Consider the following 20265-nt stretch of genomic DNA (forward strand, 5'->3'; position numbering starts at 1 on the left):
TCTCTTTCTCCCTTTCTCCTCCTCTCCCTCCCTCTCATCTGTGTCTCTCAAGTGCTGTGCTTAATTTCAGTGCTTAAAAAAAAAAAAAAAAGTGAGCAAGGTTGCCATCTAGTGACTGTTTTCTGGTTTTTAACTTCAGAGGCTCTTGAATATGGGTCTCCAGGGCAGTGATTCTCAAACCTGGCTGTGCATTTGTATCACTTGGAAAGTTTCCTAAATTACAGATTCCTGGGACCCACCTGAGGTTGGAATCATAATTTTCGGAGATGGGGCTCCAGAGGTTTTGCTTTATTTTTAAAATTCTCAGATGACTCTACCTCATCTAGTCTACCGCCAGTGCTTGAAAATAACTTCCCTGGGGGAAATTTATGTAAAATGTAGCATTTACCTCTTTACTTAAGAACCTGATTTCCAGGTATATACAGCTTGGTGTTGCATCTTTGTATCACCATTAAATGTACCCTATGACTATACTCAAAGGCAGACAGGCAAAAATGTTTATTACAACAGTAGTTTTAATAACAGGTACTAAAACTTGCTTAAATTGTTCATCAATAGGATATGGCTAAAAATCACTGTAAATCCAAGCAGTGAAATTCTGTACAAGCATTTAAAAAGAATGAATAGCTCAATAGATGTTGATACCCTAGATGGATTATGTGAAGAAAGCAAGTTGTGTTTTTAGCAAAGAAGTGAGTCTGATGCAGGTGGTGTGGAGTTGATTTTGGAAACACTGTGTCAGTGAGTAGCTAGAGTAGTATTTGTGATATAAGGCCATAAATGGGGCAAAGGGATCTTCATTTTAATGGACTCCTTGAGTGATTTTAATAAAATCCAAAGTTTAAAATCACTAGCACGGGCATCTTCTTAGTGACCCTCAAGCCAGTCCCTTGGCATTCTCTACGTCAGTAATTTTCAACCTTTTTCATCTCATGGCACATATAAGCTAACTACTAAAATTCTGCAGCACACCAAAAAATTATTTGTGCTGATCTGATAAAAAAAAAGTAGGTATAACTTTGATTCATTTACACTGAACAGCTATTGTTGTGTTGGCTGTTGTCATTTTTTATTTGACAATCTAAGGTAAAAGTGGTCAGCGCCCCTGACTAAATAGTCAGGTAGTGCATGCATTAAAGCAGGGGTGTCCAACCCAGGATATAGCCCATGATGGCTATGAGTGCAGCCCAACACAAAATCATAAATTTACTTAAAATATTATGAGACTTTTGTGTGTGTGTGATTACATGTTGCAATGTCACATAAAATAAATATACATATGCTCTTGCTATTTGTACGCATGTGTGGCTTCAGTTTTAAGGTTGTGTGTGGCTTCCAGTGTGCTACCTTCCAAGCGCAGATAGTAGAATTGACACTATCAGACGTTACATGTGCTCATGGTGACTTAGAGGGGCAGAGATTATCAATAATATTTCAACCTACCATTGCAACCTTAGGCATTTAATTTTATTTAGAAGTCAGGTAAGCATCTTATTTCATTATTAAAAGTACTTCCACACCTCAGTGACACCTCACATATCACCCACCACACTTTACAATTGGCCCTCCACCTTGTTCTGCATCGGTAGCCGAGACAGCTGTGAAAGGGCCCATATCTTGCTTTCTATTTTCCTGTCAATTAATTTTCATAATGAAAATAAAAAAAAGTCCCTTATCTATTATTATTTTTTTAATCCTAGCATGGCTTCTTCAACATCTCAAAAGAAAAAAAAAGAACAAAAAAAGAAGAAAGAAAAATTGCACATGAAGAAGGTTGTTCAATGAAAATTAGACAGATGACTACTTTTTTCCAAGGCACTCTGCTTCATTTGTAGGGAATTTGTGCATGTTTTCAAAGACTATAATTTGAAAAGGCATTATATACAAAAATATGCTGCCAAATTCAATGCATATGAAGGACTGCATTGTAAGGACAAAATAGTGGAACTGAAAAGTCTGTCTTCTCAATAAAAATATTTTCAAAAACTTACAACTCGGGTACATTCCATTATAAAAGCTAGTTATGTGGTAACATATTTAATAGCAAATAAATCAAAACCATTTACTGATGGTGCGTTAATTAAGCCATGTATAGAAAGCATGGTAGCTACAGTTTGCCCTAAAAAAGGGGATATTTCTAAAATTAGTTTGTCTCACCAAACTATAGCCAGGCAAATTGAAGAAACTGGAAAATCTATCAAAAGAAGTTTGGAGAGTAAAGCTGCTAATTTTAAATTTTATGCTTTGGCGATGGATGATAGCACTGATGCTGCAGCTATGGCTCACCTTGCCATTTTTATTAGAGGCGTTGATAATAAATATAATGTCACTGAAGAAAGGACTTTAGTGCCATCAAAAGACACAACTAAATCAAGAGATTTATATGAAACAGTAAAAAATATATTATAGTGATTTTCTTTGTCCATGGTCAGCACATATGGTATAGTTACTGATCGTGGCCCAGAGGTGGTAGGTAAATGGGAGGGACTTGTAAAATTAACAGAGAACGATGCAATTGCCACCCAAAACTCACATTTGATGAAGTATCATTGCATAGTACTTCAAGAAAATTTATGCACAAAAGCTTTAAAAATGGATAATGTCATGCAAATCATCATCAAGATCACGAATTTCCTGAGCCAAAGGACTGAATTATCGCCGATACCAGGAACTCCTTAAGAGTATTGATGCTGACTATGAAAAGTAAATGACTACATCATTTATTTTTCGTAAGTAAGATGACTGAGTCGAGGCCAAATGTTGAAAAGATTTCATGATTTGAGACATGTTATCAAGTTATTTATGGTATTAAAAAACAAATTTGTGCCGGAACTTGACAATGAAAACTGGCTTACAGATTTAGCATTTTTGGTGGATTTAACGGCTCATTTAAATGAGTTGAACATGCGTCTTCAAGGTGAAAACCAACTTACCAATACCATGTTTCAAACCATAACAGTGTTCCAAATGGAACTGAAAGTATGGCAAGCTCAAATTAAGGCATACAATTTTATGTATTTCTACGCATTGGCTAAACACAGTCCTTTGAACAGTGAAAAATGTGCAGCCTTGCTTTTCGATTTGATATAAGAATTTGAAAACAGATTTCCAGAGTGCTGGGCAAATAATCAATATTTTGTTATATTTGTGACTCCATTTGAGTTGACATAAATATGTTACTTGCCAATTTTCAAATGGAATGCCTAGAACTGCAATCTGACATTCATCTGAAAGAAAAACTTGATCATATGCTTTTACTGGATTTTTGTAGGTCCTATCTTCCCAGAGACAAATATCCCTTGCTTCACAATCATGCCTTATTCATATCATCACTATTTGGAAGCACCTACATTTGTAAGCAATTATTTTCAAGAATGAAACACAGTAAGAGTAAAATTAGAACCAAAATATCTGATGAGCACCTTGAGAACTCATTGAGAATTGCAATTACTTCTATCAAACCAGATTTTGATGCCCTGAATTCTCAAATACAATGTCAAACATCCCACTAGTTTTATGTTGCCCTCTTTACTTTATCTTTATAATAAAAATATTTTAAAAAAATCAATGACATTGTATTACTTAGATATGTACATTTTCTGTATTAGTAATCACAAACTTGGGACCTACTCAGTGATTTTAAAAGATTATCAAAAGGGCTGCTGCATAATTAGGGTTATTATGGGAGGACTTTTTTGCTTACCTGTGGTGGCAGATATCATAAAAATTATGCACAGATCTTTGTTTTGCTCATCAGTTTTCATTAGTGTTTGTGTATTTAATGTTTGGCCCAAGACAACTCTTCCTTTTCCTGTGTGGCCCAGAGATGCCAAGAGTTTGGACACCGCTGTTTTAAAGATTCTTGCAGCATAGCAGTTGAAAATTGCTGCTCTAGATCTACGGCCAGATCATTCACTGTGTTAACCTGGCATGTGGGAATGCTTGCAGTCTATGATGAAGAGAGAATGTGAGCTTGTGGATTACCTCCACCAATAAATAATGAAAATAACAATTTAAAGTGAACTACAGGACACCCTTCCAACACGGACCTTTAGACAGGTTCTTTCAAAACAGAATTTGTTCCCAGAATGTCGTGTGGCTTCCCCAGCTCACCACCCTGTGGAAAATGATGTGGAAGCTATAGAGCTGTGGTGAGCCATCAGGTCACATACAAATTGGTCATTTTAACAGGATATGACTGCAACGTATGTCTCTGTGAAAGAGCAGAAGTGTGACAAGGAAACAAAGAAGGAACAAAAGGAGCAAGAGTTGAAAGTACAAAAGGAGCAAAGGTCACAATGGACTGATTTGAGATGTTTTGCTGCCTTATGTGTTTCCCAAAAGTCTGGGTTCTGGGAGACTGTCTCCTGTTAACACATTTTCAGTTAGTAGAATTTGTGAGTAATAATCCATGAGTCAATCTGTGGTGTCCTAGAAAGTCAACTTGTGTGACCTGTTCCATGTTGGCACTCTGTTTTCATAGAGACCTAGATTATTGAAAGAAATGTGTTCTTTCTAGGAAGGGCCCCTCTAGGGGGCCAACAATAAAGATGGAGGATATGGGCGTGAAAACTTCCCTCAGACCTGCCTAGGTGTCGGAAAAGCCACTCTAACTCTCCAACATACCGTTTTACAGGGATTACGCAGTTTTGAGTAAGCAAGGAGGCATCATCATTTCAATTGGCTCTTGCTTGTTCCTCTATCACTTACTAAAAGCCTGTGAGAGTAAGCCTTGAATCAGTTTGCATGCATTTTTTTCCCCAAAATTATGTTTGTAGTCTTTCTGATCATAAAAGAAAAGAAAAATTCAGTATATTAATTTACAAAGAATATAGAAAAATATAAAGGGGAAAAATCCCAGACGTATTACATTTTCCCTTCCAAGCCTTTTCCTAAATATACATCTATATACATTTTAAGAAAGCTGATATCATACTTTATATTCCATTTGGTATCCTGTTCTGTTAGTGCATTATTTCACTACATGACTAAATATTTTTAAAATTAAAAAAAATTATTATGTAAATCAACCACAATTTGTTCAACCTAATATTAAAGGATATTTAGTGTTTTCCAAAGTTTTCTATATTATAAACTCTTTTTTGTCTTTAAAAATTAAATCTGAATGTCACTGGTATTTCACCATAATTGATAATATTAGCTATTTTTAATACTCATCCTTTATCATATTTAGAGTATACTACTTCGTGATATTCCTTGTTTGCTAATAATTTGAATATCAGAAATGAGTCTTGAGTATTTCAGAATGACAGTTTGTATCCTTCCTGTTTCTCAGACCAAAAACATAAAGTTGTTTGTGTCCTTCTTTCTTTTTGAACCCTCACACTCACTCATCAGTAAATCTGCTCAGCTCGTGCTTCCTCACACACAGACTCTGACTACTTCTCCACTGTCCCATCATCTAGATTATTACCGCAGCCTCTAGATCTCACTGTTTTCACTTTTACCAGACTACATTCTGTTCTCCTTCACAGTGGCCAGGCTTCTCCTTTTAAGATAATTTGGACCATTCATAATTTTTGCTCACAATCTTCTGCTGGATTTCCATCTAATCACTTAGTCCTCAAGGCTCTGTCTTCTTTGCTTCTGTTGCTTGGATTTGGGCAGATCTACCACTCCCCCCTTGCACATCCACTCAAACCATCTTGGCTTTCCTGCTGTTTTCAGTACACCAGGCAGAGTGCTGCCTCAGGGCCTTTGCACTTGCTGTTAATTCTGCCCAGAACGCTTCCCTCCTTCATATCCACATAGCTAGCTTACTCATCTTCCTCAGGATTCTGCTTGAGTGTCACTTCAGTGCAGCCTCCTCTGATCATCCTATTTAAAATGGCAGTTCTTATCACCCTTCCTGCTTGATTTTTCCCCACAACTTTTATCAACACTGAACATACTCTTTTTTTCTTTGTGCCTGTATGCTGCCTGTCCTTCTCCCGTTAGCATGGGAGTTCCACAAGGGCATCCACAGCATCTGTGACAGTACCAGGCAAAAAGATAGTCAACTGATTTCAACGGAACTCAACTCAACTCAAATGTTTGGTGAATGAATGACTGTTTTGTTTTTTTACGGGAGTGGAGCTACTGATGTGATGTATTATAGGATTATATTTCATAATATTAAACCACTTTCATATTTCTAGAAGAAACTTATTTTGTCACACTGAATGATTCTTGAAAAGTATTTTTGCAATTAGATTTGCTTGGCTTTTTAAAATCTGTATGCGTAAGAGATGTTTGTATTATGGTTTTCTTATTTTTTCTGGTGGTTTTTTTTTTTTTTAGGACTTGATACCAAAGTCATCTTAGCATCATAAAATGACATGGGCAGCTTTCCATCTTTTCCCCTATTTCTAAAGCAGCACCCAGTGCATGTATCATGCCAGTTACCTATTTGTTGAAAGTATGAAAGAACACACTAGTAAACTTATTGGGTCCTGAGGAGGATTTTTTATAAGTAATTTTTTTTACATTTTTTACATTTTCCAGTTTTTGATATATGGTTAATGATATAGTAAGGTTGTAAGATTTTTCAGGATTTGCATGTTCCCCCCAAAAATTACTTTATAAGAATGTTCTAATATGTAATAATAAAACTGTTTTTGTTATTATATTTTAAATGTCTCTCTATTTGGTGTTATATTCTTATTTTCATTAGCAGTTTTCTTGAAATATTGTTATTCCTTCTTTGTCCCTGTGAGATCTTTCAGAGGCTTCTCTATGTTACTTTTAAATAAAAATAGTTAAATTAAGATTCTTTATATTCTATTATTAATCTATTAACCTAACAAATAGTAACAATCTTCTTAAAATTCAAATACAGCAATAACCATATTTCTCAATAGAGAGCATATATGCTATTCCACACAATCCCCATGAATGTATAAAGTGTTGTTCATTTAATAAAACAAGAACAATTCAGCTCGTCTTGTCCTTATTCTCTAAAGTCTAAACCAATATGTTCATATGGATCTTCTTGCAGATGTATGAATCTACTTGTCCCTCCTACTTTTTTCTCATCTCAGTTTCTGGTCCTGAGATTGTGTTGAAGTATTTTTCTCCTTTCTTTTCAGGTTTCCTCCTAAGTTTTTTCCAGCTCTTTATTTCCCACTCTTCCCCCTTCTGCTCCCCATTTCCCTTTCCATGACTTTGATCTCGACCCATCTATATCTTCTCCTTTTCCTTTAGGCCACCTAATGCTATATTTTAACACCTAATTCTAGCCAGCAGTATCTTGACTGGCAGAGGAGTTGTTTACCTTATTAGGAGTTGTTTTCGAAATGTGGGCTCCTGGGAAAGTATCACAGTGTCTTTGAACTTGATCTTGTGATGTGATCTTGAGTGCCTACTTAGTTCAAGGGAGGTCCTAAAGACTAAGTGAAGAGACACGGTTACATTTCTTCTGGATTATAGCCATAGACCTTTGGCGTCCTTACTGTTAGCCTTCTGCCTTCCAACTCCCCTGCCCTGTGGCATTGCTACTTCCCCATCCTCTGGGGAGTGAGCCTTCTTGAGCTCTAAAATACCGATAGTATCATTGAAGGTCATCAAAGGTCAAGCCTTCATTTACCTGTTGGAACTAATTATCTGTAGCCCCTCTAGTTGTTTGATACCTTAAAGAAAGTGGATTTTACTGTATCTTTGCTGTTTCCATTAGCTAGAGTTTATCTTTTTCCTCAGAACTCCTATAATTCTTTTATTTATAATTTCTGTTGTTGAACTTATGACAGTCTACTTGTATCTTCTTTATGCCTCTCTCCTTGCCTAAAGTATCATCTTAATAAGAAACAGGAGCATCTCTCCTCTTCTCCTTTTGATCCCTATGGAATTTTGAAAAATGGGATCATCCAGTAAAAGTTTTTCAGTTGAGCTGAAAAACAGAACCAGATATAGTGCCCTGATTGGTTGGAGTTGTCAAGAACAGATTAATTAGGGCTGCAAACTCAAGACAGATATTTACAAGCAGAGAAATTTAAGAGGGTGGGGTTAGAGAGAGAAGCAAGCATGGGAATAAATACCAGGACCTGGAGGGATCTTTTCTTTTTGGGCACAAGGTGGCAGACTATGCCCATTTCGATCACTGCATATAAGGCAGTTTTGTTAGGCTGAAATTTCTTGCCCTTTTTTGGAAATGTATGTTTACTTAAAAAAAGAAAGGAAGGAAGCTAGTCAGTTTGGTGGCTGAAACCTGAGTTTAGCTAAAGCACAGACCCCCTGCCTGACGGTGGGTATGTTTCCAGGACTCTGCTCCTTCCAGTTTGGACTCACCCCACCATGCCTGTGTCTTACAGTAATGCATGGTGGATTTTGAAACATTGAGTCTCCTTTAAAAGGATGAAGAAAATTTGCATAAATATGTATCAACACTCAAGCTGGGGCAGAGGAAATAAAATCTGACCAGAGAATTGAAAGGTAGTTTCTCCACCAGAGAGCAGACAAAGACAGGCGGGCTTCAGAAGGTCCTGCTATAATGAACCAAAGAGAACATTCATTTTTTTTTTAGCAGCTCATTTTTTTTTCTCTAAAATGCCAAGTGTTTTTCATGTGTTCAGACTATTCACGTGTATAGATCTGATATAATCTGGAATACAAGGAGCAGGTTAATTTTAATTCCTTTATATGCAATTTAAATTCTGATGTCATTTTTTCCACTTCATTAACTAATTCTAGTTGTGTGTGTGTGCACCAAATTATCTTTTATAAACAAAAATCAAATTGCTAGGAATACTTTGTTCTGGAATTCTGATGGTGACTAATTTGTTAGGTGATATGTTAAGTCTTCCCATTGATACTGAATTCTTTTGTACTTGAAAGATAGGGAATAAATTAAGGGAAAAAGATAACCCTCGTTTTCAGGTTCACTTAGCATTTCTTTCAGGTTCCCTTTCTCTTTGAGTAGAAGGAGGTAAATCTGAGAAATTGATAACGGTGATTTGTTTCTGGAAGTAAAATTTGCCTTCTAAGAAGTTACGAATGTGCGACATGGGAAAGAGTGTAGAAGGCTCGGAAGCAGGACACCTTCATCAAAGCAGAGGGACTTCAGAGGACAAGGGAAATGCTGGCTAAGGCAGAGTGGGGTGAGAGATGCTTTCAAGCTTTATTCAGCAGGTTGATTTCACAGCACTGCCTTTGACAGATGCAGAACTGATCTTGTCATCTCTTAAATGAAGCACCACAGATGACAGAGTTTTGTTATTGATCATTTATTACAGATTACTATATGAGATATTGTTTGTTTTTATGTCTACAAAGCAACAACAAAGTTTGACATTTACAAACTATTTTTAAATGGCACCTATTCAGATGTTTCCTATTCCATAGAACTTTAATGAATTTTTTCCTTAAAAAGGGCAGCATAACTTCAAATAGAGTTGATAAAGCGTCATAACTTTGGATAGAATTTTATACTCTGACCACTACAATAGCAACAGTCCTCCCCAGGAGGCTGGATTTCTAGGCTCCCTCGGTTCTCTGTTCTGCTCTTCTTCATCTGGTCTGCTCTCAGGTGGCTCTCCTTCACCTGCCAGTCACGGGTGTCTAGGTTCTCGAACCTTCGTCCTGCTGGGAAGGACTAGCAGACTAGTCACCACCGCTCTCACTGGAACTGCCGCTGTCAGATGATTCGCTGCTGTCCTGTCTTTTAGGCGGCCTAAACCTCCTGTGGGAATGGGGTCTTCTGGAGCCCCAGGAGCCTTTCCTTTGAGGCACACCCTTATTCCATGTAGAGTGATTTTGTCCGTGGGCTGCATACTGATTTTTTCCACTGTGTGTTGTTCCAGTCCTCTCGTTATTGGGGCCACCATGGGAACCGATTTCATTTTTAATTTCATTGTCAAGACCGTAAGAGGGAATGAGCTGGCCTGGACTTTTGCCCTTACTTGGAAATCTTTGATTTTCATTTGAGGTCACTTGATTCCTGTTAGGATGCTCTGTTCCTTTTCTGCTACTCCCTTTGCCATTTTTTGGAATTTCATTATAATTAGTACTTTCAGCAACATCACTGCTGCCTTCTTTTCTTTTCTCCTTTGAGGGCACATGAGGGTAATGAAACTCTACTTTCCCTTGGTGAGCATTTTGGCTGCCAGCATCCACTCTGTTTCCTTCTTTTCCAGGGAGTTCCTGAAAATTGGTGCTACCTCTGATGTCGTTGCTGCCCTCCACTAGGCTTACATCCACTGTATTTGCCTCTTGGGCTGTTTCATCCCTGGTTCCAATGGCATTTCTACTACCTTCTGCTTTTTCTGGGATGTCACTGTAACCTGGGCCTCCTGCTTCAGGGTTAATAGTCTCAGGTGCACCTGGGCCAGACAACTCCGTTTGCACACCTGTACCTTCTAAGTCAGGATCAACAGCTTCTCCTTTACCAGAAATGTCCTTAAAAGGTTGGCCATCTCCACTGAAAGGAGAAATATCATTGTCCCCCCTCTCTTGAAGATCAGGATAGCCACTGCCTCCAAAATCACTGGGGATTTTGTTGAGTTTGGGGAACTGCTTTAGATAGCCAGTGTTGTGTTTGATATGGGGGGTACTTTTGCTTTTTACTGAAATATTTGGGGCTTGCGGACCTCTTTGATAATTCTTCTTGCCTTTTGAGAGATTTTTGGCATAGTGTGCACTTGCTGGAATTTTGCCATTAGTATTCCTGGGTTTGAGCTCTTTGTTGTCTTCCCCCAACAGCTTAATTACAGCTTCTGGCTCAATTATATGTTGCATATTATTTCTGTTGAGAGCTGCACCATATTCTTCCTGGTCATGTAGTTTACTGATAACATTGTCTCCATCCTCAGACCCATTATTCCCAGTGGGTTCAGGGTAAATGGGCATCTTTAGGTTATTGTGGGCATTTTCATTGTTACTAATACTGTAGTCTTCATTTATTGTCTGTCTATTTTCAAAAAGATTTGGGGGTTTACTAATTTGGTTATTTTTATTGACTTCAAAAAGGAACAAGTCTTTCTCTCTTTCTTGCACAATGTTTCCTTTAGGTGCTGGATCTTGATTTCTTCTCTTCCCAGAATGGTGAAGACTGATTTTGTTGTTTTCTTCCTGCTAGAGTGTAATTTTTAACATAAACTGATTATTTTATTTTAAATTTTTAAAATCTAATAGTTCTTAGGATATATATATTTAAAACACAACAAGATACTTAATAAAAAAATTCTATTAACTCAATAGAGATGTGTTAGTAGAGCTAATTCTGGAATGGCCCAAGCAGGTTTTAGGAAGAAAGAAGAATGAACAAGGTTGGAAGGATAGGTAAGGTTCAGATACATAGAAAGGAAGTGGTGAGAATATTTTAAGAGTAAATAGCATATGAAAATGTTTGGAAACAGGAAACATTTGAAAGATAATATAAATAAAACTATAATTTTGGAGTCAAGAAATCCTAAGCAGGAGAATAAGAAGTAAATGTGAAAATGTAGATTAAGACCTGATTTTTGAAGGAAGAGAGTGTGGTCCTTATCTTGTGACTAGTGGGTCATTGCACAGGACACAGAGTTCATGTTTTTAAAAGTAATTTCTCTTACATTTGCATATCCATTTCTCCCTCTCTCTTTCAAATACAGTACTGTTCTACTTGGAGGACTGCTTGTTTTTATACGTGTGTCTTATTAATATTTGAAGCAGTGAGGAAATTGTTGAGTCACCTCACACTTGAATCTCAAGATAAAAATGGCTTATGTGACCTTGCATAAAGTGCCCTCTATTTTTATGAAGATGGCTAATGTGCAGCATGCAAGAGTTCCACCTTGTAGTATATTTAAGAAGTAATTAAAAAATGACTTATTTGCCTTGGCTGGTGTGGCTCAGTGGATTGAGTGTGGGCCTGTGAACCAAAGCATCACTGGTTTGATTCCCAGTCAGGGCACATGCCTGGGTTGTGGGCCAGGTCCCCAGTAGGGAGTGTTCAAGAGGCAACCACACATTTGAGTTTCTCCCTCTCTTCCCCTCTCTAAAAGTAAATGAATAAATAAATCTTTAAAAAAAATGAATTCTTTATGGGAGTTATGACATCTTTCTTGAGTAATCCTTTATTTGGCAGGTATATTCTGAAAATAAGATTTTGCAATGAGGGAAAAATAAAATAAAGAAAAATTTATAGTGAATTATTTCTAAATAAGAAGTATTTTAAACATTTGACTTATTTTAAGACATTCAATGCTAGGAAGTTTTACATGAACATTTACATTTTCCTTTGCAATCAAGTTCATTTGCTTATTGCTAATATAGTCTTTTGAGTTAAACAGGTGCATTAGAAAATCGGTAGATTATAATAATTCCTTATTAATTTTTTCCCTCCACACTCTGAAGTGGGAAGTTTTGTTTTATATTTGGTGCTTTTACTGCTTTTAAAACAGTGGCATATATATTAATGAATTGTGTGAATTTTACTTACTAAAGACTGAATAGAATTCTTCAATAAGTGAAAGCATTTTAAAACACTTTTAAATTGTGGTATGTGGTGGTCAATTACTTTTGCATTTGCTCATGTTAAGTGATTAGATTGTATCATTGACTCTATGATCATGAATCAGTTGGCTGGTCTGATTTCCTCTACTCTGCTCTTCTATGTTTATGCCTTCACTCATATTATTCTTTTCATGGAGAATAGACTCTCCCACCCACTTGTTTGGTCAAATCCTACTCACCTTCCAACACTCAGCTCAATTATTTCTATTCTGTAGTTTTCCCTGAACACCGGGCTAGAAACGAATCTTTTTTACTCCAAGACCTAAAGCATGATATTTGGAGTACCACTTATATAACACTTCGCACATCTGTCGTGGGTTAATAGTTTTTATAAGTGCCATTTGTTTCTTTTATTTTTTTTTTCTTTTGTAATTCTAACATCCTGCAGAGAAAGAATTAAGTTTTCTCAATCATTTTATCTCACATGTTATCTTGCAAGGTTGGAAGAGCTCAATAGTTATTTGTTATAACAAGTAAGTTTAACAGGCAGTTAGAGATGCAAGCAGAACAAAACAACATTCTAAAGGTAAACTATAACTTTCATGGGAAGTGAAGCCAGATTTGGAAAAAAAGTCCTTTTCGCTGATGGCATTTTAAGCTGTGTCCAGCTCTTTGGCCAATGAATTTTAAAGAAGGAACTGAGTGAAAAGAATTATTGTTCCATTCCAATGACAAGGCCCCCATTCTTTCTCTTCTGAGTATCCTGACACAGATGGCATCCCCTGTGGAATAATTTAAGGGACTCTAAAATGTGTCACTCTTTAGGCCAAAATGATTTCTAATCCTCACTAATAGAGCAAACGGTAGAATGTGTCCAGAAAACCTCCTTATTAAAAAAAGAAAACCAACAACATTAATCAGAAACAATAAAACAAAAAACTCATGGGCCTCTAGAGCCCACCAGCCCCACACTTGCCTCGACAGGTCCTGAAGTAGGGCAGGATTTGGGACTGGGCACGGGTTGGCCCACTTGTGTCAGAAAGACTCTGGAACACAGAGTTCTGTGGCAGAGATGTGGGAAAAGGACGCAGGCGCTGGCCACAGGCAGAAACCCCAGAGCAGGAAAAAGTAAACTGTATCCCTTATAATTCCCCTGGCACTAGTCCAGAGTTTGACTCATGATAAGGATCATCACTCAGAGTTCTGCTTACCTTCTCGTTAGTTTGATTTTTCCTCCCAGATGCTCTGTAAACATACTTAAAAATATAATACCCATGTTTCTCATGGTGACCCTTGTACGTTATCTACAAAAATACAACATTATATTAAGATGGATTTATCTCTCACTTAGAAGTTTCCTGCTCTCTTTTTGATGGTACAGATTATTTTTAAACATTGAAGTCTAATTCTCCATCTAACGAATGACAGTATTTCCTACAACCACAGGAGGGCGAATGTCAACCAGTCCTCGAAGACTGTAACGCATTCCTCTGTTTTCCATCTATCTCTAAATTAGTTTTCCCTAAGGATGACTATCAACTGCCCTCTTTCCCAGGATGTATAAATTTGATTACCAAATTTCAATAGAAATGGAGCACTTGGAAATATTTTCAGGTGGGAGGAGGCAGGGGGATTAGAAGAAAGGCAGATTTTACAGTATAAATGTCTGATGTCAAAATGGCAAAACTCACAGCATGAAAATTCAGGCAGGCCCTTATGTTTTCAGTTTTTGCCTTTGTAATTTTCAGCTGAGATGGAGAACAGAAGATTGTTATTTCTTGGAACAGAATTTTCTGAGACTGCCAGAAGAAACCATGGCAGGCAGAAGTAAGCTGCAATTTGGTGACCTGAAAAGCTGAGGGAATTGGTTTAACTTTGGTGTTTATGGAAAACTGCCTCCTTGTAAACAGAATTCCCTATTAAGACTTATTAATGTTCTTGTCTTTGTTTTTTCCCTCATGTATTACTTTGTTCTCATGTATATGTGTAGAAACAATATCCCAAATTTTTTACTCACTTATCCCTCTGAAAGAAGAAATCATAGTAAAAAGAAATCTCCATTTCGAAAGCTTTTCTCTTTTATGTCACACATTGTGTGAATTCGAGTGCCAAAATTTTGCTGAATAATTTTGTATTTCCATTCTAAGTACACAAGAATATTTTGACAGTTAAAATTTTCCTCTGACGGACTTTTCCCTTTACAGAGTTAAAATGGATTTATTTGAGAAGAATAATTCTGTTTACCCTCTGTTCTTCTACACAGTCTTGCTTAGTTTTCTCAGTCTGTGGTTGAACCGTCTGAAAGGAAACAAGAAATAAAACTTAACCAAACATTCATTCTTCCATTTAATTCTTCAAACAGCAAGTCTTTTATTTTTGTCTCATTGGGTTATACTATTCAATGTGGAAGATCATTCTGACCAGAGGAGGATGGATACCCCACCACATTAATATTTGTTTCCGTATTACAAGAGCGCACCGGCGTTCCTCCTCTAGAAGGAGACAGCGCCATCCACCCCCTTACAGAACGCCATTCAAACCCCGTGGGGAACTGCCAGGCCACGGAAGCATGGTACTCCATGTAAAAAAGCTTGGCTGTCATCACTAACTGCTGAAAAAGGAGTTTTCACTGGAACACTGGGTTTTGTTTAGTCACTGAATCAAAATCAGAGTTCAGTGATGTGAACTTTGTGTACGTTAATTGTATAAATTCAGTAATTGCTATGTGAGGTAAGATAAGATACTGCTGGTTATGCTGCAAGAGTAAAACCATCACTCTGCACATAGAGGGAAGCACCACACCTAATGATGGAACTTTATTGTTGTCAGTCACCTGGACAGATGTTTCTTTCAGGGAAAGGAAAATGGAGTGACTTGCAAATTAGGACAAATACTTTCTCTTGGTCTGACATGAAAATGTCCAAATATCTTGAGGGTACCTGGGGGCAAGAGGTAGCTATTAAAGTAGAGAGAGGCCAGAAACTAAAAAGACATAGACCCAGGCATCTCGTTCCAAGCTTTTAGGCAAAAATGTAGGTGTCATGGTAGAACATGCAAAGGAAGACCTGAGAATCCTTGAGCAAGCTTGCCATGGAAGCAACAGACATACCAATTTTCACTCGCAGCATTTTTTTATTTCCATATTTATTTTTGAAACTCCTAGTTTACCTTAGATATGGTGAGAGGAACAGATGGGTAGGCTGGTTTGTGTATGAATGCCTGTGCTAAAGTGGTGGGAGTTGTGTAAGATAAAAACCCCTGACTAAGTCTTCAAGCTCTGTATTTCCTAGCCATAGATGATGAACAATTATCCTGCTTGCTTTCAGATACCATACTTCTGCTTTCTCTCTGATGATCCCCACAAACAACATGTCCTGAGCTCCTTTGCCATCTGGTTGCTGTCAGGGGTTGGCTGATGGGAGATCCGACCCGAGACTGAAAGGCAGAAGGAGAAAGAAGCCAAGGTATGTCCTTCCCTGCTGTCTCAGTTTGTGGCTGCATCTCTAGGATTGGAAGCATCTCTTTTGTGGTCGCAGTTCCTGTGGTCCTACCCCCGCACCCCTCCACCTCCACCCCAGGGCACTGAGAACACACCTCCTTCCTTGTCCCTCCAGCCCAAGGCATGGTAGTGTCTTCAATCTTTGTGTGACTTCATCACCCTTGATTTCCCCTTTTTGTTCATCCTGTACTTTATAACTATTCTCCTACTTAACTCCTGGTCATGAATTTGGTTTTCCTGACTCTACCTCAACTGATGAAATCATCTCAGAAATAAACTCAAAACTTTAGTCAAAGTGCTCCATTGGCTGAGCTCCAAGACAGATCTGCCTAACATTCCATTCTATTCCAGAAACAAAAATAGTCTGTTAGTCATAGATACATAGAACAAACTGGTGGTTGCCACAGGGGACGAGGTAGAGGGACAGGCAATATAAGTGAAGGGGATTAAGATGTACAATCTTTAAGTTACAAAATAAATGTCATAAGAATGTAATGGACAGCCTAGAGAATAGTCAATAATATAGCATGATAATAACTTTGTATGGTGACAGATGGTAACTAGATTTACCATAGTGATCATTTTATAATTATAAAAATATTGAATCATTATGTTGTAAGCCTGAAACTAAAATAATATTGTATGTCAATTATAATTCAGCTTTTAAAAGACAAATACACATTAAAGAAATAATGTAATATAATTTTATACTTACTGGATGGGGATCTAGAGGAAAAGGTAGTATGATACGTATTGGTGGTGAGAATGTTAAGATGCTTAGCATTTTGGGAAGAAAATATGGCAATATGTGTAAAAAAATACGTATTCCCATCTACTTAATACTTCTATTCTCAGAAACCTATCTATTATAAAAATAAAGGACAAATCCTGCCATAAAAATAAAAGTACAAATTTATATGAAAAAATTGTTTGTCAATGTTACCTTATATTTACATAGCATTTTACAATGTAAATTGCTTTCATATATGTGATCTCATCTGATTCCTATAACTCCTATGAAAAAGGAAGTAGAAGGAAAAAGAATTGCCTGCACTTACACAGCTAGTAGTAGCAGTGGAAGTAAAGGAGATATTTTGACTTAAATCCTCTGTCTCAAAGTCCCAGGGCTAAAGTAATTTTTAAATGGCCTGATATATGAAAAAACATATTTAATAATAAAAAGAAATATTTTTGTAGTTTATATTAAGTCCCTTCAGGCATATTTTATAATTTTTACTGCCTTTTTATGTTGGTTCTTCTATGATCTTGTGCATATAAATTTAGATCATTGCATCATTTCTCAAAAATATCAAAATAGTAAAAACACCTGGAAATGGGGCTACAGGAAAAAGGAAACATAAAAATTAGGTGGGTAGATATTAATTTTAAAAATAAATGACAGTTTGGGGTATTTGGCATCTTTTTACAGAACATAACACATGTACATGTATTAAAAACATATCTGATGGTTTAGAGTACCTCACTATAGTTCACAATAAAAAATCATGAAGTTACAACCAAGTAACTTATAACAAAGTCTTTATAGTCTAATTGCATATTGATGACTATTAATTAAATTGCATGGCCCAAAAATCATTTATTTTTTCAATTTCTAAATTTTGTTTTTGAAGGAAACCATAATGGTACCTCCAAATATGCTTCTTTGCTGAAAGCATTTAAAAAGTAGTAAGCAGAAAAAGTTCTTCTGCGTAAAGGCAGGAAATAAATTTTCCTTTTCCTGGAGACAAATTCTTACCAATCCAGAGACCACACCAGGGGAACCTGCAAATAAACTTTGTTAAACTAAAGCTGATCTTACATGAGGAAGAACAGGATTTCTTAGCCCTAGCCAGACTACCTCTAGCCCAAAACTTCCTGTCCTGTCAATTCTTCATAAATTTATTGTTTCTTTGCCTAAAAGTTATAAAAGCTTCTTGCTCTGGACACTTCTTCAAGTCTTCATTCTCTTGTGAAAGCTCCCATGCACATGTAAGTCTTCAGTAAAACTTGTATGCTTTTCTCCTGTTACTATGTCCTTGTCATTTTAATTTTCAGACCCAGCCAGGACTCTAGGAAAGTCAAGGAAAACTTTTTGATCCCCTACAGTATGAATTTGCATTCTAGTTCCAAAACATGTAAATGATACAATATATACCAGTTTCTGAGTCCAACAACCTATTATGTAAAAATTTAAGTAATGCTCAAGAAGAATCTATATATCTAGGAGAAAATATCATATTTAGCCATTTGTAAGTCTAAATTGTGTCTCTATGTCTTTGCAAAACCTCTTTCATTTAAAATATGCATCCCTCCTTTTCCCCTACCCCCTACCCGGTACCCGCTCGGGGGTTCTCTCAGGCTTGAATGTGGCCCTGTAATGGAGATGGCATTGTCTCACTCTGGGGAGCAACAGTGACACCTGATTTTGACCAGTGGTCACTGGATTGATGTTGACATAGCACATTTACTGGAAAATGGATGGAGAGTGCCTCTCCAGCTGTGTGCCGGACTGTGTAGCTCAAAATAGATTCATCCTAGGCTAGTGGGGTTGAGCTGGGTCAGCAAGGCCTTCTCGATCCCCATCACACCTGAGCACATGCCTCTGTGGCCCTGATGGAGCTAAGCCATGGGGACTGGGCCTGGCTGATGTGTATTTTAAGAGGAGTGGCCCCCACAGGACTGTCAGAGGCTGTGAGCAGAAAGGGGACAAGCTTTCCTCAACTTCTGTTATTTTCACCCAATGACATGGTTCATGCTTGTCAGTGGGTTACCCAACTGGTCACCCACTTGCTCAGGACCTATATTTAAGTACTTCGGGCAACAGAGTGATCACTCATTTCCATGGTTGTCCAACTGAAAAGGTTAGTCTGGGAAGTTAGAATGCTTTCCAGACATTATGTAATTGACATTGTGTCTGCATTGCAGAAAATACCAGTAACACTCAGCATTTTCACAAGATAATTTAGTCACATCCTGAGTACTCATCTGGGTGAATCAGAGAGAAAAAGAGACACACAGGGAAATTGGGGCTTGATTTGGGTTAAGATTGGGGCACTTCCTCCCATCGTTAGCCTCACCAATGAAGAGAAACTCATTACCAGGATCTCACATTGAGGTGTTACAAGGATTATAGAAAAGTTCTGGTTCCTCTGTGTTGTCATGTATTTACAAAATCTAGTTGGTTAGCCTTAAATATTCAAGCCTTTTTTTTAAAGTTTTTAGTAAAATGTTGAAAAGTTCTTTTGACATGTTATAAATTGAGTCTCTGAGCTTTTACTCATTAACGTTAACTGATCTAAACACTGTGGCTGGCTATCAGTTTTCCCAAAAGTGCTCTTCCTGGTTTTTCTTAAAAGGCAACGTGTGGATATCTTGTAATTCAGCATATTTATTCAAGGTCTCCTTGGTGGCAGTCTTGGGTGTCAAGTGCCAGATGGTTTCTTTTTGCTTGGTACTTCATTATCACTCAACTAAGTAAGTGTTACTAATGTGAAAAGACATTGCTTAAGAGAAAAATAGATAAAGAGAGCAATAGATTTTTATGATGCATAACTAAAATCAGAAATGCTTACTGGTTCTGCCCAGGTCAGACAGAAAAGAAGTAGTCCCAGACAGACAATTTGCATCTTTGAGAATCTCTGTAAAAAGACAATATATATATTTTACCCTAAAGCATTGCTAATTACGAACTGCAACCCTAAGTATAAATACAACACAAAAGTATACAAACACTCTTTCCCTTACTAGTTGTTTTTTAAGGGAAAAAAAAATCCTATTTATAATTTACTTATATCCAAGTGTGGATACTTAAATATAAGTGCTGTCATTGGTCTAATTATCTCAATATGAAACTGAAATTGTCCGATATTATTAAGGCAATGAAATAAATTGTATAGACATTTATTTGCTTTATTGTCAGTCCAAACTTTTCTCTATTGTCTTTAGAAAGATTATTTAATTTATATAATTCATAATAACATTAAGTTAGTGTAGCAGCTTATAAGACACTCTCTAAATGATTTGCCAGGGAAGCAGTCTCTAGGGGGAGGAATATAATCCTGTCTGCTCCCAGCCCGGTGCCCCAATTTATGTCCTCATATTCATTAGCAATGTATCTGATCTAGCATTCATCCATGGGCTGGAGAGTGAAGCAATTTATGTAATATATGTATTAATAGCTAACATTTACTGAATACTAAAATGAGCCAAACACTGCTCTAAATATTTTACACGTATTCAATTAATTGAGCCTCATAATAACCTTGTGAGTTAGGTGGCATGCTATTCCTATTTTATAGATTAGGAAACAGACACAGAAAGTCAAATAACCTGCCCCAGAA

At 37.1% G+C, this 20265-nt stretch overlaps 1 protein-coding gene across 1 annotated transcript; it reads right to left on the reverse strand.

Annotated features, from left to right (window-relative positions):
• Positions 1 to 9513: 9513 nt before the first annotated feature.
• On the reverse strand, positions 9514 to 19563 carry MEPE (matrix extracellular phosphoglycoprotein). Its single transcript, XM_054591553.1, has 4 exons — positions 19498 to 19563; positions 14671 to 14724; positions 13638 to 13730; positions 9514 to 11064 (listed from the first exon to the last, which is right to left on the reverse strand). Exons 1-4 carry the CDS (start codon positions 19549 to 19551, stop codon positions 9595 to 9597), a joined length of 1671 nt encoding a protein of 556 aa, XP_054447528.1. The 5' UTR covers positions 19552 to 19563; the 3' UTR covers positions 9514 to 9594.
• Between the last annotated feature and the right edge of the window lie 702 nt (positions 19564 to 20265).

Source organism: Pteronotus mesoamericanus, unplaced genomic scaffold (assembly GCF_021234165.1).
Source record: "Pteronotus mesoamericanus isolate MK-2021 breed Mesoamerican mustached bat unplaced genomic scaffold, CSHL_Meso_final scaffold_232, whole genome shotgun sequence".
NCBI lineage: Eukaryota > Metazoa > Chordata > Mammalia > Chiroptera > Mormoopidae > Pteronotus > Pteronotus mesoamericanus.